The sequence below is a fragment of the Suncus etruscus genome, chromosome 10, assembly GCF_024139225.1.
Source record: "Suncus etruscus isolate mSunEtr1 chromosome 10, mSunEtr1.pri.cur, whole genome shotgun sequence".
In the NCBI taxonomy this organism is placed as follows: Eukaryota; Metazoa; Chordata; class Mammalia; order Eulipotyphla; family Soricidae; genus Suncus; species Suncus etruscus.
In genome coordinates, this window is record NC_064857.1 from 4,624,149 (window position 1) to 4,648,800 (window position 24,652).

The 24,652-nt window shown below is 39.4% G+C and overlaps 1 protein-coding gene across 1 annotated transcript in view; it reads left to right on the forward strand.

Annotated features, from left to right (window-relative positions):
* Positions 1 to 15,226: 15,226 nt before the first annotated feature.
* Positions 15,227 to 24,652, forward strand: part of CDH17 (cadherin 17) — a 96,837-nt gene continuing 87,411 nt past the window's right edge. Inside the window, exons 1-2 of the mRNA XM_049782414.1 lie at positions 15,227 to 15,342; positions 19,992 to 20,082. Of these exons, the coding sequence (XP_049638371.1) occupies positions 15,227 to 15,342; positions 19,992 to 20,082 (207 nt within the window). The remainder of the gene's footprint in view (positions 15,343 to 19,991; positions 20,083 to 24,652) is intronic.

A 24,652-nucleotide genomic window follows, 5' to 3' on the forward strand; every position in this document is an offset into this window, starting at 1 on the left:
GTGAGGTGAAACGATAGGATGCTCTGCACCATCCTGACTGCAATATGGGATATGCAGACTCCAGGACCTTTAATACAGAAACATGATACCAACAACAGACTATGTGAGGAATGAAGGTGTATTGCCACTACAGTCGATGACTTGAATTGGACAAACTAGTTTGCCTGGAGCCTAGAGTCAGTCCTGTGCCGGGAAACTTCAGGGGTAGGGTCTCCTTGTATTTAGACCATAATTTTTCTTTCCATGTCCCTTATATTTTGGTGGGCCTATGCAAACAAATGCCACTCTAACACCATTTTTTACTATTTTCCCTTGACTCCAATCCTTAAGAAAAACAACCCACTAAAACTTTTGAGGTTAACTTTTTTGTGTTTCTTTATTGGATTACTTTATTACCTAGTGCCCTAATCTCATCATTTGTGCATGTGAATAAATCTGTTTTGCATGATAAAAAAAAAGAGCAAACATTTATTACCCAACTGATATAGCTTTGAATTTTGTTTGTGTGGCAGTTTCCCCAGCAGTGGTAGAGGATAGCAAGGCTATACCTGCAGGTTTTGGGGTAAGTATGCTGTACTGGTGATCAAACTGAGACCTTGTGCTTTCTAATATGTGATTGTTTCAGCTATTTCAGTTATCTTGATGGCCCCTCAAAACTGGATTTAAGGGGCTACAGTGATAATATAAAAAGTGCTATCATGCACTTCCCAGATTTGATCCTTGCCATCTCATATGGTTCCCTGAGCTCTGCAAGGAATGATACCTGAGTGCAAGGAGTAACCCCTGAACACTGCTATATGTGGCCCCAAAAAACTAAAAATAAAGCTTGCTTATAAAATTGAATTTGAATCCAGCTGCTACTCATTATTTCAGGGAGATCTCACAGCAATATCATTAGGCACATCTATTTTACTTGCAGAGCAGGAAACTTTGAAGAAAGATGTCAAATGCCTTGCATAGAATCTTAGTGCTTCTTGCTTGTTGGCTGCATTTGACGCAGGTCTGTCTGAGGTTGCTAGGCTGCATTGCATTCCATAATTATTGCGAGTGGGAGACTAGGAGGACTATGGACTCTGTTTTTCTCTGGAGATTGGCAGGAAGGGAGGGGTGAGGTTACTGGATCATTGGTCAGAGATTACTCCTACATTGAAGTCTCTGAAGTTGGGATTTCATGACAGACTTCCAGCTCCAGCCCACGATTTCTGATATTCAGAAGAGCCAGTTGATGACTAGATGTTGTAGTCACATAAAGAAAAACTACGTAGCTATCAGGAAAGACAAAATCACATTACTTCCAGCTATCTTAATTGAATCTAGAGAGTGTCATGCTGAGAGCTAGAATAATCCCTCATATGTGGGGTATGAAAAAATATTGTAAGGGTGTAACAAATGCTCAAAGACAACATAAACTGAGCTTCAGTTAGAAGTTTACCACAGGGGACAGGTGGGGATGGGAAGGACTAATATTGGGATATGGGACAATATGAAGGAGAGTGGGCACTAATAGAGGATGTGGGGCAGGATTGTGTTGCGCATGAAACTTTATCATTAAAAGCATTGTAAACCATGGTACCAAAAATGAAACAAAAATGTCAGCTGAAATGCATAGTGCTGGATTACATTATTCATAAAACCTTACCATTACAATACTGTACAATAGTGTGTATACCATGGCACAAAAATAAAAGTAAATTAAATTAAAACACCAACTAAAAGTCAGGACACCCTGCCACTTGCCAGAGAAGGATATATTTTAGACTGTTCAGTGTGGAATAAACCTGGACACAGAGGAGGTGAGTTTGCAGTGGATTTTGAGTCAGCAGTGGAGGATAAAAACATCTTCCCTTTCTCAGTGGTGACAACTGCTGGACCCCTGTTCAAGCTGCTCTGTAAAAGACCAGACTGAACACAGCAGCAAGAAGACCATGGTCATATGCCTACAGTACAAAACCTTTGTTTTAATTAGCATATTTTGCCTAGAAAGGTTTCTGTATCAGAGACATCACTCTTCAAATCAAAATGGGCTCCTTCTTGGTCATAAACCATGACCAAATAGGTTTCATTCCAGAGATACAGGAATGGTCTAACATAAGCAAGTCAATCAATATAATACACCATATCAACAAAAAAAAATAAAATTCATATGATCATATCATATATTTAGAGAAAGAATTTAAGGTCCAATACCCATTCAAATTAACAACTCTCAACAAGATGGCAATGGAAGGAAGCTTTCTCAAAATAGTCAGGACCATTTAACACAAACCCATGACAAATACTATACTCAATGGAAATTAACTGAAAACCTTTCCTCTAAAATCTGGCACAAGATAAGGAGTGCCTTTTCACACTCCTATTTAACACAGTACTGGAAGTACTTGCTATAGCAATTAGGCAAGAAAAAGATTTCAAGGGCATTCAGATAGGAAAGGAAGAAGCCAAGTTCTCACTGTTTGCAGATGACATGATATATTTAGAAAACCCTAAAGGCTCTACCAAAAAGCTACTAGAAACAATAGCTTTAATTAGCAAAGTGGCAGGCTACAAAATTACACATAAAATCAATGGCCTTCTTTTACACAAATAATGATAGAGAAGAAATGGACATTAAAAACAAACAAACAATCACATTCACATTAGTGCCACAGAAACTCAAATACCTTGGAGTCAAAATAAAGAGGTGAAGGATCTATACAAAGAAAACTAAAAAATACTGATTCAAGGAATAAAAGAGGACACAGGAAATGGAGACACATACCCAGCCCATGAATGGGGAGAATTGATATAATTAAAATGGCAAAATTCCCCAAAGCATTATACAGATTTAATGCAAATCCTCTAAGAACATCTACGACCTTTTTCAAAGAGGTGGATTAAACATTCCTGAAGTGCATTTGGAAAAATAAACACCCATGAATAACTAAAGCAACCCTTAGGAAAAAGAAGAGGAAGGTATCACTTTCCCCAACTTTAAATTGTACTACAAAGCACTAGTCATTTAAACAGCATGGTATTGGAATAAAGACAGATCCTCAGATCAATGGAATAGACTTCAGTTTTCAGAGAATGTTCCCCAGACATACAATCAATTAATATTTGATAAAGGGGCAAGAAATGTAAAATGGAGCAAGGGAAGCCTCTTTAACAAGTGGTGTTGGGATAACTTGTCAGCTAGATACAAAAAAGCAAACTTAGACCCCTGCTAACACCATGCACAAAGGTCAAATCCAATTGGATTAAATACCTTAATATAAGACCTGGAACCATAAGATTTATAGAAGTACATGTAAGTAAAACACTCCATGATATAGAGACTAAAAGCATCTTCAAGGAGGCAATATCACTGTCCAAAAAAGTGGAAGCAGAGATAAGAAAATGCAGCTATATCAAACTGAAAAGCTTCTGCACCTCAAAGAAATAGTGACTAGGATATTTTTCCCAATTTTATATTGTACTGCAAAGCAATAGTCATTAAAACAGCATTATATTGGAATAAAGACAGATCCTCAGATCAATGGAATATAGACTTGAGTATTCAGAAATTGACCCCCAGGTAAACAATCAATTAATCATTGATAAAGGGATAAGAAATGTAAAATGGATCAAAGAAAGCCTCTTCAACAAGTGGTGTTGGGACAACTGCTCAGCCACATGCAAAAAAAGCAAACTCAGATCTCTAACACCATGCACTATGCTCAAATCAAAGTGAATTACAAACCTTGATACGAGGCCTGAAATTATAAAATTTTTAGTGGAAAATATAGGCAAAACACTCCATGGCATAGAGACTAAAAGCATCTTCAAGGAGGAAACATCACTGTCCAAACAAGTGGAAGCAGAGATAAACAAATGGGACTATATTAAACTGAGAAGCTTCTGCACCTCAAAGGAAATAATGCCTTATGGGAGAAACTATTCACCCAACATCCATCAGATAAGGGGATAATATCTAAGATATACAAGTTACTGATAGAACTTAACAAGAAAAAAATCTAACCCCATCAAAAAATGGGGAGAAGAAATGAACAATTTCTCAAAGAAGAAATACAAATGGCCAAAGGTACATGAAAAAATGTTCTACATCACTAATCATCAGAAAGATGCAAATCAAAGCAGCAATGAGTTCGCATTTCAAGCCACAGAGACAGCTCACAAAATACAAGAACAATCAGTGCTGGCAGGGATGTGGGAAGAAAGGGGGTCTCTTTCACTGCTGGTGGAAATGCCACTAGTCCAGCCCTTATGGAAAACAATACAGAGATTCCTCAAAAAACTGGAAATTGATCTCCCATATGATCGAGCAATACCACTTCTAGGGATATACCCTAGGAACATAAAAACACAATACAAAAGTGTCCTCTGCACCCCAATGTTCATTGCAGCACTATTTATAGTAGCCAGAATCTGGAAACAACCCAGATGCCTGACAACAGATGGGAGGCTAAAGAAACGTGGTACATCTACACAATGGAATATTATGCATCCATTAGGAAAAATAAAGCCATGAAATTTGTTTATACATGGGTGAACATGGAGATTATTATGCTGAGTGAAATGAGTCAGAGAGAGAGAGAGAGAGAGGGATAGACACAGAATAGTCACACTCATCATTGGAATATAAGAAAAATAAAAAATAGTATGGTAATAATACACCTTATAAGGTGTATTAAGGATAAGGGCCTAAGGACCAGCCCATGATATGAAGCTTACCATAAAGAGTGGTGAGCACAGTTAGAGAAATAACTGAACAAATAACATCATGATGAAGATAGTGAGAGATAAAAATAGAATACCTGTCCTAAAGACAAGTAGGGAGGGAGGTGGAAAATGGTAGACATTGGTGGCAGAAAAACTTGCACTGGTGAAGGGGATGTATATTTTATTACTGAAACCTAATTACAAAGATATTTGTAACCATGGTGCTTAAATAAAAACATTATTTTAAAAAATAGGCCCCTTTTTCAGTTGAGGTTAGAAATGACCATAAACCTGTTCAGAGCAAATGTTTTGCTACTACAATGATTATTTTAATGCACTTTCCTCTTCCAAATAGCCCACTTGCATATAAGTAGGAACCCATTTGGAGGTGGGAGAGGAAGAAGTTCAATAGGACTACTGTGTCCGCTTCTTAAATTTAAACTTAAACTTAGAATGTGGGATTATTATTTTTTTTTTTTGTCTTTCCTTTGTGCAATGCTGATAGTTTATTTTCGTCAACATAGAAAAGTAATTTCTGGGGGTTGTGGCAATTTTCTTCCTTCTGTGCCTCCCTGCCCTCAGGCTTCTCAAAGCCTTTTGTCTGTCAGATGCCTTCCTGTACTGCTCCCTATACCAAGCATTTAAGAACCCTAAGAACAAATTAACTTTAGGTCAAGCAAAACTCCTTTTTTGAGAAAGCTGCAAAAAATATGGGATAAGGCCTCAATAAACAGCTGGGATTGGCCTTGGGGATGTAGATATAAAGTGGTTAGAATTAACTATCCTCTTTCACTCCTGACAACATGGATTTGACCTCACATGGAGTAATCCTTGTTCTTACCTGTAGTCTGCTATTACTTTATTTCAATTACAACCACCTTGTGCCCTAGATAAAATCTATCCTACTAATGGGTGTCTCATGCTTTAAGAGAGGTTAAATACTTGCCCAAGATCACTCAGCTAGGAAGTAAAAGGGCACCTTTCAAAATGCATGTGGAGCCAGCCTTATTTTCCACAGTCTCTCTCCAGAAGAGGTGATTTTTCAGACAGTTTAAGGCCACTGGGAGATGTGAAAGAAGTCCAAAATGTTCATTATGGTGGGTGGTGGGTTATTAGTAAACTTAATTGTTTGTTCTGCTTCATAAAGACCTTGAGTGCAGCCATGCTAAGCTTAAATTTATTAGCAACAGGAAGTTTGTAGAGTGTGCAAAGTGGCTACTGATGCAGGAGAGGTGATAGCGGATTTCTGTGTTAGTTCACGATCCCCAGGTTACTCAATATTGAAAATACTGAGTAATAAAAATGCTCGGACTCAGAAGGTAGAAATTTTTATTGGAAAGTAGAGGGAAAAGGAGAAAGAGAAGGAACTCCCCAGATGGGGAGGAACTTAGAAAAGACTTAAGTTAAATATGGATGTGTGTGTGTGTGTGTGTGTGTGTGTGTGTGTGTGTTTTAGAGAGAAAGAGAGAGAATTTAAATAATTGATAGTCAAAGAAAAGAGCTTATTAGAGCTCAGCACTGAGGATCCTCTGGCCAGAGACTCTGAGAGCCCTGAGCAGTCTTTTAGCACACATAATATAATTTCCTTACACAGGCGGGAGTGGGGGAAACAAGGCCACATTCCCACCTAGGAGGAGGAGCAGAAATGAAAAGCAGGGTTAGAGCATGCCAAAGACATCCTAGCGAGTTTGTGACATTCATAAAATTTACTAGCGTGCCTCCCCTATTCTCATCCTACTGTGAGTGCTTTCAGACTTATAGGTGAACCTACCCATTCCCCTTCTTTTCTCAGGATAATTTCACCATGGGCTTCTTTATCTTCTGTTTACACCCTGTCAGGGAAGTGGGAAGCATCCCTTTGAGTTTAGTTCTTTGTTTCTATTCTGGTGGGGTTGGGCTGAATCACAATATTAATTTTTTAAATAGTTTTTATTGAGATCAATGTGATTTACAAGTCTTTCAAGTATTTAAGGTGCACAGTGATAGTGAATTAGGGCTATTCCCACCACCAGTGTTGACCCCCCTCTGCCACTGTTCCCAGCATGCATCCCAGACCTCCATCCGTAGTCCCCTGGACTACTAGTGTAACAGGTCCCTTTTGTGTATAGCTTGTTGTAGTTTCAGTCTCTTGATTCTATTGTCATTGACTTTGGTTTGGGTATTTAGGTTTGATCATTTTTTAATTTCTTCAATGTGTCTGAGATTGCTTGGCCCCTGGGTCCTATCCACTTTTTTTTTTCCTTTAGCTTGTGGGAAGACATAAGAAATAAATATGAGGCAGAACAAGTTGATTCATGTCTTATTTTATCATTCTGTAAAAAAGAGTGGTTGGGAGCCCCTGTTGAGGCGCTATAAATATAAATAAAATTAAAAGAAAAAAAAGAAAAAGAAAAAAGAAAAATTTAAATGAAAAATGGGGGGCAGATGTGACAAGTTGTTGTTTTTGTTGTTGTTGTTTTGCATAGGTGCAGTAAATATTGGGGGAATTAGAAGGGAAATTCCATTGGTCTAAGAGATTCTACCCTTCAAGTATACTGTCATGACTACAGGCTCCAGACATGTTAGTTGTCAAACCCCAAGGTCCTTATGGTGCCAGGAAACATTCTGCTCAGTCGTGGTGGTCAAAGTCAGTCCTCTATAATTGGAGATCTTAGTTTTTCACAGATCCTAAGATGAAGCCTAGGATAGAGTATTCTTTTATGGTCCCAGGAAAAGCTCTGCTCAGTCGTGTTTGTTATAGTCAGTCTTCTGATATTAGTGATCTTGTTTTTTGCACAGATCCTAGGATGGAGGGTCTTCTGATTTCATCTCATGGTTAGGTGATGAGATAGGTAACGTGCCCTTAGATCAAGATTGTTGCTGTTTCCTCATCATCAGGGTGTCATATGAACCTACCCTGGCTTACGTTGCTGCCAGCGAGGTACAAGGGCCTCCCCTGGGGAGGAGTTTGATGCCTGGTGCTGGTGCAGGGAACTCTGCCAGTTCTAAGGTTGGGATCCGGGGTTGGAGGTTGTATGGTCAATATCCAATCACTTAAGGTCTAAGTTGAGTCCTCATGACAAATGTTCAGGGTGAAAGGCTTCCCTGACGATACAAATTCTTGTCCTGCTTCCTATCTTTAAGCTTTTCCCTGAACTGAGTTAAGCTGCTCCTTGAACATACTCAAAATAAGCAACATGTGGCAGTTAGGATATCCTGACAAACATGTGACATGCAGCATGTTCAATTTAATTTCAGGTGGCTCTAATTTAGGCTTCCCAAGCCAGGAATTTTCCCTGTTCATGACTGATTCTTATATTACAGGGCTGTGCTCTCTCATTGATCGACTGATCTTAGAACTTTGGGCAAGGCCATTTGTTTTAGTTTCTCAATGAGCCTAAACTCTGAGGCAGACTTCTATGGTCTTGGGGAATTGTTAACTCCTGTTTATCAGAAAGAGTTCAAGAATTCTCAAAACATTAAAAATGTAAGATGGGGGCAGTCAAAGATGGGACTGCTCACAGCAGCTGGCCAGGGGAAACTGAAGCTTTCTCTTTCACTACCAGAGTTCTTTTGAGCTGGCAGCAGCTTGGAAACAGTCATAGATAAAGGAAGCAGAGCCACCCTGGAGATGAACCCCAATCCCAATGTGACTTTGATAAGTGTTAGTCATCCCTGAGTGATAGATAAATAGATAGGCTACAATTCCTGGCTTCCACAAAGAGAGGCTCGAGTGAATCACCAAGGGAGAAACGCACTGATATACCAGAAACCAGCTGTCTTCAGAGGACCCACTATAAAAAGCATGACTCTATCCTAAAAGCCCTTTAGGAACGTGGGGCTCTGAACTGCATTTGTAATTAGCATGAGAAGGTGCTTCACATTCAATTAATTTTATCTGACCTGCCTGATAGCCTCAGGCCAGCTGTGCTCATTCTGTGAGGATCAAACCTGCACCAGAGCAGTTGGTGAGACTTGTAAACTGAGCAGAAGGTGGAATAATGACTTTAATTGTCCTCTTCCCCAAACCCTGGGGACATAGGGAAGGGAAAATAAGCTTGAGCTTTTGGAATGTGAAAGATAAGCCAGGTGGCACAGTGTTTTTTCTCCTCAAGAAATCATAATTTTTTTTGTTGCTTTGTTTTATTTTTTGGGGGAGGAGGGTACACCAAGTGACACTCAGGGGTTACTCTTGGCTATGTGCTCAGAAATTGCTCCTGGCTTGGGGGACCATATGGTTACGCCGGGATCTAACCAAGGTCTATCCTAAGTCAACAGTGGGCCAGGCAAACGACTTACCACTGTGTCACCACTCCGACCCCAAGAAATCATAATTATTTTTTTGTTTTTTGAGCCACATTCGGTGACACTCAGGGGTTACTCCTGGCTATGTGTTCAGAAATTGCTCCTGACTTGGGGGATCATATGGGAACCTGGGGGATCGAACTGAGCTAGGTTAGCACATGCAAGGCAAATGCCTTCCCACTTGCGCCACTGCTCTGGCCCCAAGAAATCATAATTTTTAAAGAGACTGGCAGAAAGGCAGGGTCTGAACCAGGGATTGGGCTTGTGACTTTCTGATATTCCGTGAGACCCAGAGTTTTAACAATCCCTATGTGGAGGTTCACTGAGTTAGCAGCTCTGGTTTGCTATGCCAACTCTTAATTCCCAGAGTAAGCTGAGAGTACTGATCGGATAAGGGTTTATCTCAGCACTTCATTTTATGTGACCAGCCACACCAAGTTAGGGAGTCTAGGTTGATTATGGTTTTTCTGAAGCATGAGCCCTTATTGAAAAGAGTGGAAAAATGGGCCCAGCTTATGGGGGTAGTTCACAGCAATGAAGATCCCAGGTAACTGACTGCCAAGGGATAGGCTGGGAAAACTTGTTTGTTTGTTTATTTATTTGTTTTGGAACCAAAGTCAGTGGCACTCAAGGGGTACTCCTGACTCTATGCTCAAAAATTATTCCTGGCAGATTCTGGGGACTATTTGGGATGCTGGAGATTGAACCCAGGTCCTCCTAGCCCTCGCAGTGGTCCTCAAACTATGGCCCGCGGGCCACATATTGTATTTGTATCTGTCTTGTTTCTTCGTTGCAAAATAAGACATATGCAGTGTGCATAAGAATTGGTTCAGAAGTTTTGTTTTTACTGTAGTCAGACCCTCCAATGGTCTGAGGGACAGTGAACTGGCCCCCTGTTGAAAAAGTTGGAGGACCCCTGAATTGTGTTAGCTCTCTAGCCCCAAGATTTCCATCTGGATCACAGTTTTTAGCATTCAAGAAAGGTCAATGTTCAGGAATACGGCATCCGGGAACTTTCAGGAAAGGACAGAACCATGACTAACATTTACTCAGAGAGCTCTGATCACTCAGTCCTGGATCTATTTCTTCTCCTGTTGAGTCATCTTGGGAAATGATTCACATTTCCAATCCATAAGTTTCTCATATATATCATGAAGGTAATAAATATTTCTCACTAAGGGCTGATATGAGGATCAAATAGCGCTCCTGCCTAATGGAGGCCAATATTTAGATGGTTTCTCGCATTTCTTCCTTGGAGTGTTCAGGAGTCTTGGGGTGAGGGGTGGGCTTTTATTTCTTTCTAATGATTTCCTGCCCCTACAGAGATTTTGGGCTTCTTTCTTGCTGTAAATTCCCACTCTTCCCCAACCCTGCAGTGTAGTCTTTTATTTTTAGGAAATGCAATACTAACCAGGTATTTGTGTTCAATAAAAATTTAGACCTATTTTTGTGTGTGCATTGGTGGTGATGGTGGGGTGTCAAGTGTGTTTTCAAAACAAATGAGGCAACAGCCCAAAACTTGTTAGTTTATTATTGGGATTAACCTTGGAAGATTGGCTTCTGCAACATATCCTGCACAGGTTTTCCCAAGATGTGTCATTTTGCCATGTGACTTAATTCTAGCTAAGGTCCATTAAGACATTTTGAACTTAGGAGAAACTTTTTACCATTCCCTTAATAATATAAAATAAAGAAATTTGAGGACCTTACTCAGATTTAGAGTTATCTCTTGGAATTAAGTTTTTGTTTGTTTTGGGACCACACCTGGCAGTGTTCAAGGCTTACTCCAACTCTAAATTCAGGGACCCCTCCTGAAAGGGTAAAGGACCATATGAATTGCCAGATATCACATCAGGATTGTCTGTGTGCAAAGCAAATGCCCTGCCCACTGTACTGTCACTCTGGCCCTGGAAGTAATCTTTCTGATGGGAGGACTTATCTAGATGGCAAACATGTAATTTCAGTTCTTTTCTCATGTGTATTTTTTCTTCTCCCCTTGAAGTCTCAGTCCTCATTAGGTTTCTTAGTTCAGAATAAATATCCTGTTTTGGTTCAATTTATCCTGGAATTTATATCTCTGTAGATTTTCTCCGTCCATATAATTAAATATTTAAATTTGTTCTTCTTTCCTACTAATCCACTTGATGTTATTTTTTTAAGCTTTATTTATTGATTGATATAATTGTTTTTGGGGCTATACCTGGTGGTGCTCATGGGTTTTCCTGGCTCTGCACTCAGAAATTACCCACCCCTGGCAGGCTTGTGGGACCAAATGGGATGCCTGGAACTGAACTGGGTTCCTCCCAGATCGGCCGTATGCAAGGCAAACTCCCTACTGCTGTGCTATCTCTTCGGCTCCCCAAGTTGATGTTAATGTGTGTGCTCAATCAGTCCCAGAGGAGTAGAAAACATGTTTTCTTTGTCCGTGCATTCCTCACATACTTCTTAGCTATTCCTTTGGCCATCTCACTCATCATGTTTATCAGTTAGCTTTGACTACATAACAAATCAGTTCCCAATACAATACTTAATCAATTGAAGAGCAGCTATTGGTCTTTCTGGCTTTAGCTGAACTGTTATCTAGGTCTTCAATTACCTGTGGGTTATTTTTCCTGATGTTAGCTGATCTCACTTATCTGGCACCTTGACTGAGATACTTACTCTTTAGTTCATACAATCTCTCAATTCATAGAGATCGAAAGTTTTACTCATGGTTAAGGAGTGGTGTGCATAATTAGTAGTGGAAGCATGCAAAGTCTTTCAGATGTGGGTTTAAAACAGTCTTCAGCTATATTATTTGTCAAAGCAAGACATAGGACAAATATATATATATATGTATATATATATTAGTAGATTACGGATGATTTACTAATGTGGGGCTTATAGGTAAATGGTAAGTGGCTGATTTCAAGGTAATTAATCCATAGGTGATTTACAGGTGGGTAGTTTATAGCTAGTGTTTTTTTACTCTGGAGATATCTCACAGTCAACCCAAATCACGAGAAAAATTCTACTTTGTGTAGTTGGTTTCACTTGATATAAATGGCTCAAATTTAAGCTGGTGAAAAGCAAGGAAAGAAACTAAGGGTCTATGTCTATCCTGCTATCAAGGAGCAGCTGGGTTTGATGATTTCTGCTCAGTAGACTGAGAGGGCACTGGTTTTATCCAGTGGTCCCAGGAATGATTGGATTTGAGGAATTGCATCATGTTGTAAAGGTGTGGACACAGGGAAGAGTGAAGTATTGTATTCGTATTTTACAAGATCATAAATCACAGTTTCACTTCAAGTTCTTATCTGTTGATGGCCCTTTTCCCCTCCTAGCTTCTCTTTCTTCCAAGTGTTCTCTTCTCTGTTTGGTTCTATCCTTGGCACCACATCACTGGGAGTGATCCTTGAACATTGAGCTAAAATTAATCCCAGAGTACTGTGAGGTGTCCCCCCCCCATCAAAGTAGTGCTGATTAAAACAAACCAGTTGTTTTCAGTTGACAAAGGGGGTAGATTTGGGATATTAGTACCTTATTTTGGGGAAGCTATCCAGCAATGCCTGTGGATCTGTGGACCATTTCCAATGATACACAGCCTAATAGATCTCCCCCGATATTTCAGTGCTTGGATCTTGAATCTAGTATGTTTCATACCTTGTGATACCATAAGCCATCAATCATACCATGTGGATCTTGGGGGAAGCATGTGGTGTTGGACAACAAATTCTGGTTCATGTGCTTGCCAGGCATGCACTACAGTACTTTGAGCTGTCTCCTCAGTCCTATTACTATCTTATAAAGTTTCTTAGGTGGTTTCTACTATGTAGCTGTGGTTGAAATAACTGATCTGAATAAAAGCAACTTCTATTAGGTCTGGGGAGATAGCTCACTGCTAGAGAAACTGTCTTGCATGGGTTTGATCCCTGGAATTGGGAAAGAGGAAGTTCCATGTATCTCTAAAATGAAGTTTTCTCTTTACATCTTTGTAAAAAAAAGAGAGAGCAATTTTCCTCTTCATATTACTTTTGTGAAGAGCTAAAATGTCCAGTGCATTGCAAGTAGCCATTAATTAACATATCACTGTTGTGACTGTTGCTATTTTGAGCATTAAAATGTGGTGAGAAATGTGGGCACTGAAGTAAGACCATATTATCTCTCTCTGTCTCAGATAATTAAAATTAAGACCTAATTGGTAGTACCTGCTTTATAGATTATTAGATAGGAACTGTCTACATTAGCATTCTTCAACCTCTATACTTGCAGCTGACACTGGTTCTTTGGCTGCACAAGACCACTGGCTTAAATAATTATACTTAGGAATAATTAATATTCAATAAATTGGTGATACTTTACATTTAAAATAAAACTCATTCAGCATCCCATCGAGTGATAAGTAAACTCATCCTGCTTGCTTTCTATTCTGTCCAATCCCCACATCAAATATGGTCTTAATGTATGGGGGGAGGACGCAATTATACCGACCATGCTAATGTTGGAAGAATGCAGAAAGAGTCTTTATATTGTTTCAGGGAGTTCTTATCTCTGATAACTCTAGGTTTTTGAAAGCATTAAGAAAATTTTCTAGAGGCCAGAGTGAGCCGTGGTAGGGCATTTGTCTTGCACACAGCTAACCCAGGATGAACCTGGGTTTGATCCTGGCCTCCCATATGATCCCCAAGCCAGGAGTGATTTCTGAGTGCATAGCCAGGAGTAGCTCTTGAGCATCACCAGGTGTGGCTCCAAAACAAAAAGACAAAAACCAAAAAAAGAAGCATTTCTGGCAAAATTGAATAATTTTTTATTTTCCAAGTTGACTTTTCTTCAATCCAAGAATTTATTTAATAGAGGTGCCTGGAACTTGTGCTATTAATTAATTTTTGGGTAATAACACATTTATCTCAGTTAATATGTCTTTGAGGTAGTAGATAGGTGTAAAATAAAAGTATAAAAATCCACGAGCTAGTGAGACCATCTCAAAATCTGTGTTTCTAATCCATTAGGCCGACAGGTCTGATGAATCAGGGTAGCGATGGAGAAATAATACATCAAGCAGTGAGGAAAAGATTAACCAGAGTCATCCTGCTTTTGGCTTCACGGCCTCTCTCTGCCATGTTTTGCCTCTGTGCCTTCTTCAAACCAGGATTCTTTCTTCCAACCTATTCCTTCTCCCAGGTGGGGAAAGGTCAAGTCAGATGCAAGAGCAACTATCCAGTGGGTTTTTGCAACTCAAAGGATGACATTAGGATAAAAGGAAGTTGGAGATAACTTTTGTTCAGGGCTTATAGTTGGGTATTACCTTAGAGATAGGAGTGAGGATTGAAAAATCTGGTGGGAGGGGCCGGGCGGTGGCACTGGAGGTAAGGTGCCTGCCTTACCTGCGCTAGCCTAGGAGACGGACCGCGGTTCGATCCCCCGGCGTCCCATATGGTTCCCCCAAGCCAGGAGCGACTTCTGAGCGCATAGCCAGGAGTAACCCCTGAGCGTCACCAGGTGTGGCCCAAAAACCAAAAAAAAAAAAAAAAAAAAGAAAAATCTGGTGGGGGCCCAAAGCAATAGCACAGCGGTAGGGCATCTGCCTTGCACATGGCCAAACTCGAATGGACTCCAATTCAATTCCTAGCATCCCATATGGTCCCCTGAGCCTGCCAGGAGCAATCTCTGAGGGCAGATCCAGGAGTAAAAAATGAATAAATAAATAAATAAATAAATAAATAAATAAATAAATAAATAAAAAAGAGAAAAATATGGTGGAGTCCACTTATTGGTGTAATCTGGAGAGGCAGGGCACATGGGAACCAATAGGTGCTGAGGGGTGTATGGGAACAAGGTGAAACTTAGAACCATAGAAATTCAGTTAGAAGACACTTGCTATATAGCCTTAGATACAAGGAAACAGAGTTGTAGAAATAAGTATACCTAAATTCATGTCACAGAAGGTTGGTAGAATAACTCAAGTGTTAGAGCACATGACTAGCATATGTGAGGTCCTGAGTTTTATCCTTGGCCACACAGGTCTCCTATCATTACCACTGGGTTGGCTTCTATCAAAGAGGTATGGGACCAAACTGTTATATATGATAGTCTTGGGGGTAATTCTTAAGTCCAGTGCATAAATCAGAGGTAAAATTTATGTATGAGCCAAGTGCACACCCTACCAAGCATGTCTACGAAAGATGTACAAACACAGGGACCAGAAAGGACAGTCCCTGGCGGGAAAGTATATGAGCATCACAGTGTGTAAGTACCACAAACAAGCATGTGCAAAATCCCTGTCATTGCAACAGCAGTAGCCAAAAGGGAAAGCCAAGGGGAAAGTCATGTAACTGGCGATTGGGAAAGCGTAGACTTGGAGAAATCATGGAAAGTTGAATGGTCAGTGTGGCCTTCTTTGAAGTCTTTATTATCTTATCTATGTCTTACAATTGCAAAAATAGTGATTATTGACTTTATTTTGTAATTAAGAGAGTTGAGATTTCAACCATTGAAGCTAAATGAATGGTTAGGTCATAGCATGACAAATAACACCTTGGGGACTGTCCTAGGCTTTGGAATGGCTAGAACAATCAAAATTTTTTTATAAAATTTTTTTAACTGCTGTACTATCTCTCTGGTTTCTAGAATCATTCATGAAAGAGCTAAGCAAAGATAGAAGCAGTATCTATATAAATGTATATGGTAATATCTATATCTATATAGTAATAATCCCTGGTTTAAGAATTTACATATGAGGGTTCTGGAGCCATGGCACAGCAAGTAGAGCATTTGCCTTGCAAGTAGCCAACTCAGGTTTAATTCCCAGCATCTCATATGGTCCTTCAAGGCAGACAGGAGAGTGATTTCTGAACTCAGAGTCAGGAGTAACCCCTGAGCACTGCCAAGTATGGCCCAAACCCTCCCCCCCAAAATTACATGTTAATTCAAATTTTTTATATGAGTTAGTACTTAATCATACCAGTAAAAGCCACATATTAAAAAATTATTTAAGAAAGAGATAAAAAGAGTTATTTGGTAGAAAGAAATATGAATTATAAAATAAAAAACATAAATTTATTATATAGTATGGGATAGTTTATTTAATATAGGGGAATCAAAGAAATTATAAATCTGGATTTATTATTATTCTCTTAAGGATCCACTTACAGAAATCATTTCCAAGATTGTAGACTTATGGATAATATATGTTTTTTCAATTAATTAATGGAAGCACTTTCCTGATTTTTGATCCCTATCTTGACAGTGAATGGACTGCCTGGAATTACATCACTATAGCTGAGCTAGGGTTCATTACCTTCACGTGGCTGTCTTGGTTTAGACTGGCTGTTCTTGCATTGCTGTTCAGATTAGTCTGATTTTCAGAGGGTTGGCAAATATGCACTGGAGACAGGAGAATAGTTAGTCTGAATGTGGTATACAAATGACCTAACTGGAAGAAATCAGAAAATGTTTCCTTTCATGGAAAAAGGTTCCCTTGTATAGACACTGCAAAACTTAACAACTATAACATTCTGTTATTCCCTGAAGCAAACATCTATATACAAAGACTAGTAACTATTAGACTGCGTCCTTTAACATGTCAGCATGAATCACCTCTCCTTTCAATCATTGATCTATCTCCATCTCTGATCATTCTTTTCTTGTAATTCTACACACATAGTCCAGAAGTCTGTTATGTTTTTTGTGCATAGAGTTGAGAGTTAAAAATGCTGGCCACCAAGGGCTGGAGAGATAGCATGGAGGTAAGGTGTTTGCCTTTCATGTGGAAGGTCATCTGTTCAAATTCCGGCATCCCATATGGTCCCCTTCGTGAAGCCAGGAGAGTAACCCCTGAGCACTGCTGGGTGAGACCCAAAAATCAAAAAAAAAAAAAAGGCTGGCCACCAAAGGTGAAAATATGGCCAAAGACCAGATAGAACAAGATTAAGAGAATGATTGACATATAAATAGCTTAACTTAATTATGCGCTCCTTATATGACATTTTTATAAGTGATGTGTTTTATAAGCTAAATATAAATATATATTTTGTAAACTTAAGGGCTAAAATTCTTTATATGTTATTTTATAATCACATGATTATAAATATCATTGAAAGTAAGGTGGAATTTTTGTGGAATATATTTTCCTGATTGCACATTTTTTAACCCATTATCTGCATTAAATATTTGCTAACCATAGCATACATACAAAAAATCAACATGGATAGAACTGAAAGACATTATAATAAATGAAGTAATGGGCCCGGAGAGATAGCACAGTGATGTTTGCCTTGCAAGCAGCCGATCCAGGACCAAAGGTGGTTGGTTCAAATCCCGGTGTCCCATATGGTCCCCATGCCTGCCAGGAGCTATTTCTGAGCAGACAGCCAGGAGTAACCTCTGAGCAACACCGGGTGTGGCCCAAAAACAAAAACAAAACAAAAAAAAAATGAAGTAAGCCAGAAGATAAAAACAGAATGATATCACAAAAATGTGGCATTTAGAATAACTGCCATTATATTAGAAACATAATGATTTAAATGGAAGTTTTCTCAACTACTATTGGCTCCAGAGTATAGTGAAGAGAAGGAAAGAAATTGAGTGGAGGAGGAGAAATACAAAAATAAAATAATGAGGGCTAGGAGCCAACAGGTCTCAGGTGTATTGGTGGTGTTAAAAAAAAAGGGACAGAACCAAATATACAAGCCAAACTCAAAAACAATAAAATCATGATTCCCAAACTTTAACAATCAAAATTGAAAATAGGCCGGTTATGCTGTCAGGCTGCGGGGCAAGGATGGTGGCATGGGAAACACTCTGGGAACATTGGTGAGAGAGGTCAACATTGGTGGTAGGATCGGCCCTGAAATATTGTATGTCTGAAACAAACTATGAAGAACTTAATCATAATGGTTTTAATAAAAATTTAAGAAAGAATCAAGTGATTTTAAAAACCAAGTCATGGAAGTTTGCATTGACCATATCAACCTTAGAAAGCAACCAAATATGGCTAAAATCTTGCTGGTGCTTTTAATACAAGAAGTCATAGCTTCAAGATCGTCCCTCGACTCTGAAATCCCATGTATATCACAGCCCCTATTACGTTGCTATTTATACATGTATGTGTTGTAGAAACTGACTTCTAAGCATTGCTAATTTCTCAACAGTATTTCTTTAATTTAACCCTTGACTGCATACTTTCTTTTTCAATGAACAGCTTCTACTCTTTCTGTATCAATCCTCTTGATTCTGTCCTGTGACAAAGTCAAGAACCTGGACCCTTAGGGTAGGGCTAATAGTTTTGGACCTGATCAGGTTTTTCTAAAACACACTAGTTCACTTTTTGCAACAAGAGGCAACTATTTGCATCACTACTTGCAGCAAATGCTCTCCTCTTCCCGAGTGAAGGAAAGGTAAAGCTAAGTTTTTTTGTGTTGATCTCATCAAAATACCACAGTAGGGGCCGGAGCTAGAGCTAAGCAAGTAGGGCATTTTGCCTTGCATGTGGCTAACTCGGGTTTGATTCCTGGCATCCCATATTGTCTCCCGAGCCTACCAGGAGTGATTTCTGAGTGCAGAGCCAGGAATAACACTTGAACACTACCAGGTGTGGCCCCCCCCCAAAAAAAAGTCACAGTATGAATATTTCAAGTTGGGGTGCATTTTGAGGACTGGTGAATAGTTTCTTAGATGTTTCTGACATGCTTGTCACACTTCCAGCACCAAGTCTTATTAAATCCTCAGGATCCTGGTTCTCCTAGAGATTAAAAAAATAAATAAATAAAGGACATGAACAAGAATAGGATTCTCTGGGTATGCAGCAGGGAAAAGAGAGAGAAAATGCTTTGTCAATCCAAATACTAATACAAACTGAGCATTTCTCTGTTTGTCTGTCTTCAACTCAGTGTTTTTAATTTCAAAACACCTAACCACAGTCCAGGTATTTGGGAGCAAGAGTTAATGGCATAGCTTTCTAATGGGAGTCCTGAATTGGGTCATGTAGGATATTAGAAGGGGCCACATAAAGGGTTAAGGACAGTCTTTCTACTGGGTGTAGCCTGTCTTTCAGTGCTTTTTTGAAAGGGCTCTCCCCCAAAAATGAACAACTGGTAGTTTGACTTCAGGGTTGACAAAAGTTCTAGAGTAGGTCTGAGTGAAAGATGTCCCAGGACTTCAGTATGAATCTGTGGTAGGTTAAAAGGGTATGATGGCTGGGGCCGGAGAGATAGCATGGAGGTAAGGCATTTGCCTTTCAGGCAGAAGGTCCGTGGTTCAAATCCCGGCGTCCCATATGGTCCCCCGTGCCTGCCAGGAGCGATTTCTGAGCATAAAGCCAGGAGTAACCCTGAGCACTGCCGGGTGTGACCCAAAAACCAAAAAAAAAAAAAAAAAAAAAAAAGGGTATGATGGCTAGAGTGATATGGAAATCATTAACTATCCAAAATATTCTAACATCTCTTTAGGAGGATCAGTATGATTTTCAGTACACATATGTGGGTGTATGGTCTCAAAAAGGGTATCTACTGCTTTCTTTTTAACCCACCTCTGTCACCTTGGGAAGTGCCTGGAGGAACCAGGACTGATAAAGTTTGACACGACTATCTATGTGGCATAGATACTTAAATCCCACTAAATCTCCTGCCAATCATCAGATTACATCCCAGTCCCACTTGAATTTGTAAGTATTAAAAAGGTTCTGAACCACCAGATTAATTTCAAGATGTTGTAGAACTCAGGCTGGAACAAGGAATTGATCTTTGGAGGAAAAAGAAAATCAGGCACTTTACAGGTTCATTTTTCAGAATGAGATGAATAGTGAAATGAGACTTTTATTCAGAGATTATGAGGCAGGGAAGAGAAAACAGGCTCCTTTTTCAGAGAGGAAAGAGACTTGTCTGGCATGTGGGAGGGTTATATGTAGGTACTCTGAAGTTATCCTAAGCCTCGACATTTTCTTAACATAATAGAACTATAGTCATAGAGAAACAGCTTCAAACTTTTAGTGAGTATTTTGCATCTTTTTGATCTGCTGACTTTCTCTTTTGCAGGGATCCAGAACGGGTCCAGCATGGAAAAATTCAGAATCTTAATGATTCTAGCCCCTTTGTTCACAGACAGCACAGGTCTGGACTTCATGATGTTTGATTCCTTCAGGGTTTGTGAGAGAGTAAAAAAATTCTTAAAAAGATTAGTTATTCATGATTGTGTTTTAGGTATATTTTGTCCCAACACCAAACCCTATAACAGTGTCCATGTCCCTCTACCAACAAACTAGTTTCTCTCCCATTCAGCAAACTTCCTCTATAATAGATGCTTAAAAATTTTTTGGGGGAGAGGCATTGTGTTTTACATTATTATTAGTACTATGGTTTCATACATAACACTTTATTACCTTCCAGCACCCCCCTCTTCCTCCAGAGTGGTCAGTTGCCTCTACCATTGCCATAATGGTCCCTTCCCCATCCTATTCTCCCCCAGTGGCAATCTTTCTACTTAAGATCAGTTCTCATGGTTTTTTGTTTTGTTTTGTTTTGGCCACACCCTGCTGTGCTCAGTGGTTTCTCCTAACTCTGTTTTGAGAAATCACTCTTCCAGGGCTAGAAACTGTGTTGTCTGTGTGCAAGGCAAATGTCCAACCTGCCATTTTATCGCTCTGACCTGATGGTCTTCTTTTTTATATAACTGCTTTATTTAAGCACTTTGTTTACAAAATTGTTCATAATTAAGTTTCAGTCATCTATGTGCACAACCCTTCAAGTGACATTTCCCACCACCAATGTCTCCAGTTTCCCCCCACCCACCACAGCCCCACCTGCCTCTGGGGCAAATGTTGTACCTCTCTCACTCTCTCTCTTTCTCTCTCTCTCTTCTTATTTAAAACATTTTTGGAGACCATTGAGAATTACAAGTCTTTTATAGTTGTATTTCAGGAATTTAGTGACAGTGAATTAGGGCCATTTCCACCACCAGTGATGACCTCCCTCCACCACAGTTCCCGGCATGCATCCCAGACCTCCATACCTAGGCCCAAGTACTGCCAGTGTAACAGGTCCCTTTTGTGTTTAGCTTGTTGTAGTTTGGATCTCTTGATTCTATTGTCGTTGGCTTTGGCTTGGATATTTAGATCTGACCTTTTTTCCCCCACTCAATGTTCCTGAGACCACTTGGCCCCTGGGCCCATCCACATTTTTTTCCTTTTCTCAATTTGTTGCAAGACATAGAAATATGAGACAGAACAAAATAATTCAAGTTCTATGGTCCTATGAAAAAGGTGGAATTCCCTATCTAGAATATAGATAAAATTACAAAAAATAAAAGAAAAAGAGGGGGGAAGAGGGGCAGATGTGGCTTTTTTTTTTTTAATAAGGCACAGCAAACGTTGGGGGAAATTAGAAAGGAAATTCCATTGGCCTAAGACAGTGGTCGACAACCTTTTTATTCAACTGAGCCAAATCTTGCCAAAACCACAATTGAAATTTATTTATTTTGGGATCCACATTTTTTTCTTTTTTCTTTTTGGTTTTTGGGTCACATCCGGCAATGCTCAGGGGTTAATCCTGGCTCTATGCTCAGAAATGGCCTCCCGGCAAGCTCGGGGGGGGGGGGGGGCGGACGACCCATATGGGATGTTGGGATTCGAACCAGCGACCTTCTGCATGAGAGGCAAACACCTTACCTCCATGCTATCTCTCCGGCCCCGAGAGCCACATTTTTAAAACCGAAAATACATAGGTTGGCACATACAGAAAGTCACGTCCCCCAATACCACATGACCCGACTGGAGCTGGCCATCAGGGCTGCACACAGGGTGTGCACTGACAGAAGCTAGGAGCAGAATCCTGATTCCTGGAGCAGCCGCCAGGCACACAGAAGAGCCAAATTAACAGGTGTGGCCCAAAAACAAACAAACAAAAAAGTGTAAAAAGCCACATGTGGCTCGCAAGCCACAGGTTGCCAACCACTGGCCTAAGAGATACTGTCAAAGACCAGTTACAGGCTCCAGACATGTTGGTTGTCCAACTCTTTATGGTCTCAGTAAAAGTTCTGCTCAGTCACATTTGTCAAAATCAGTCTTCTGTAGTTATAGACCTTGGCTTTTTCAGAGGTCTTAGGATGAAGCCTAAGATAAAGTCTTTCTTTGTGGTCCCAGGAAAAGTTCTGCTTAGTCGCAGTTGTTGTAGTCAGTCTTCGTTAACTAGAGATATTGGTTCTTGCACAGATCCTAAGATGGAGTGTCTTCTGATTTCATCTCACCGTTGGGTGGTGAGGTAGGGCAACCTGCTCTTATATCAAGATTATTGCTGTTTCCTCACTGATAGGGTGTCTTATGGATCTATCCTGGCTCAAATTGGTGCCAGAGTGGTATCAGGGCCTTTGGGGGGGGGTTTGATTCCTGTTGCTGTTGCTGTAATGATGTTGTTGTCTCTCTCTTCTTTTTGAGACTGTGCACTATTGTAAATGAAAGGGTACCATGCATATCACTTTATCCCCTTTCTGCACCCAGTTCTTGCCAACGTCCTAACTATCATTAGATTGGTTAGATCTAATCTAATCAAGTTCCATCAGTTCTAACTATCATTGTCACATTTGTCTCTTCTCTATCCTAACTGCATTCACCACTCTTTGTTTCAAGCATCCTACCATGGACTGGTCCTCCTGGCCATCATCTCTATTATCTCTGGATATTAGTGCCATACTATTTTTTATTTTTCTTATATCCCACAAATGGTTCATATTATTCTATATCTATCCCTCTCTGACTCATTTCAGCATACTTCTTTCAGATATACCATGTTTTCTTTAGCACACATTTGTTCTCTGGCACTTGGGTTGTTTCCAGATTCTGGATATTGTAAATAATGCTGCAATGAACATAGGAATGAAGAGGGCTTTTCTGCATAGTGCTTCCTAAGGTATATCCCTGGGAATGGTATAACTGAGTCATCTAGAAGCTCAGTTTCTAGTATTTTTGAGGAATATCCATATTGTTTTCCAAATAGGCTGAACTTTCTACTGTCTACATTCCCACCAGCAGTGAATGAGAGTCTCTTTCTCCCCGCATCCATGCCAACACTGATCATTCTTGTTCTTTGGGATGTGTGCCAGTCTCTGTGGTATAGGATGATATCTCATTGTTGCTCTTATTTGCATCTCCATGAATATTAGTGATATGGACCATATTTTCATGTGTCTTTTGGCCATCTGTATTTTTTTTGAGGAAATGTCCGTTTATTTTTGTTATCCATTTTTGGATAACATGTCATCCAAAATGTCATCCATTTTTGGATGAGGTTTGATATTTGTTTCTTGCTAAGTGTCTTATATGTATTAGATATTAATAGCTTATCTGATGGGTATTGGAGTAATAGTTTCTCCATTTCTGTCAATAGTCTTTTTATCCTAGTCACTGTTTCCTTTGAAGTGCAGAAACTTCTCAGTTTAATGTAGTCCCATTTGTTTATCTTTGCTTTCACTTGCTTGGCTTCCCAAAATCTCCTATAAACAAAAGTCCAGGAACAGATGGATTCTCTCATGCTCTTTGATTCTATTGGTAGATTAAGTTTTTGAATCATATTTTGGTTTTATTATTTTATAAGAACTCATTTCTAGCCCCCATCCTTGGTCTCGCTGTCATTATGAGAATGACAAATAATTGCTACTTGGAAAAATTTACCAACCATACATATTTCTAGCGCTGTTAGAGATAATATATTTTTATTTTATTTTTCTTAATTTTTTTTTTTTTTTTGGTTTTTGGGCTATAACCAGGTTACTCTCAAGGGTTACTCCTGTCTATGCACTCAGAAATTGCTCCTGGCTTGGGGGATCATATGGGATGCTGGGGAATTGAACTGTGGTCCGTTCTAGGTCAGTTCATGCAAGGCAAATAAATGCCCTATCGCTTGCACCATCACTTCAGTCCTGGGATAATATATCTTTAAACAGAAACATAAAAATATATTTAGGATAACCCATAATGCACAGGAAGTTCAATGCAGTCTCCCAGGTTGGAGGCTTAGTTTATTCCTAGAAATACTATGTTATTTGAATAACTATGTGCGATGAAGGTCATACTTATTTAGATCCACTTGCACAAAAGCCAGCCCAGTCAGAGAATGTGTTATTCTGGATAGTTACATATTCTATTTATCTAGATATTGCCTGCCACATTGAAAAGACACATTTAATTTAATAAAATTATATTTATATTTAATGTTCTTCCTCTTTGGAATATGATTGCATTTTGATTAGTGGCGAGCCTCTTCAAGATATTTTGATGTCTTTAAGTCTTTTTCAATTTTCAGTTCTCATTGTGTTCTATACTATTTTCTCATCAATAGTATGCTAAAGAAAAAGCTTTTATTGTAGTACTTGCCACAGGAAAAAAGGCATTTACATTTGTCTGTGAAAATATCTTTCAGATCTATTTAAAAATAATATAGGGTGATAGGGAAAAAGGAATTTTCACTAAAATACATTTTCTCTTTTCTCATTGCCTACCACACCTGTCTGGCTTTCTGAATAACTTTATTTGGGATTCATTGCCCAGGAAAATGGCTGAGATATGAGTCATCTGAATGCTCCCTTAATAGGTATTTATCTTTTCCTGCCTAGTTATTTTTGCCTTTATTTATGAAGTTAGGATTTTTACCAAAATTGTTCTGAAGACAACTTCTGATGTGAGTCTTGAGCTGCCCCCTGGCCTGCC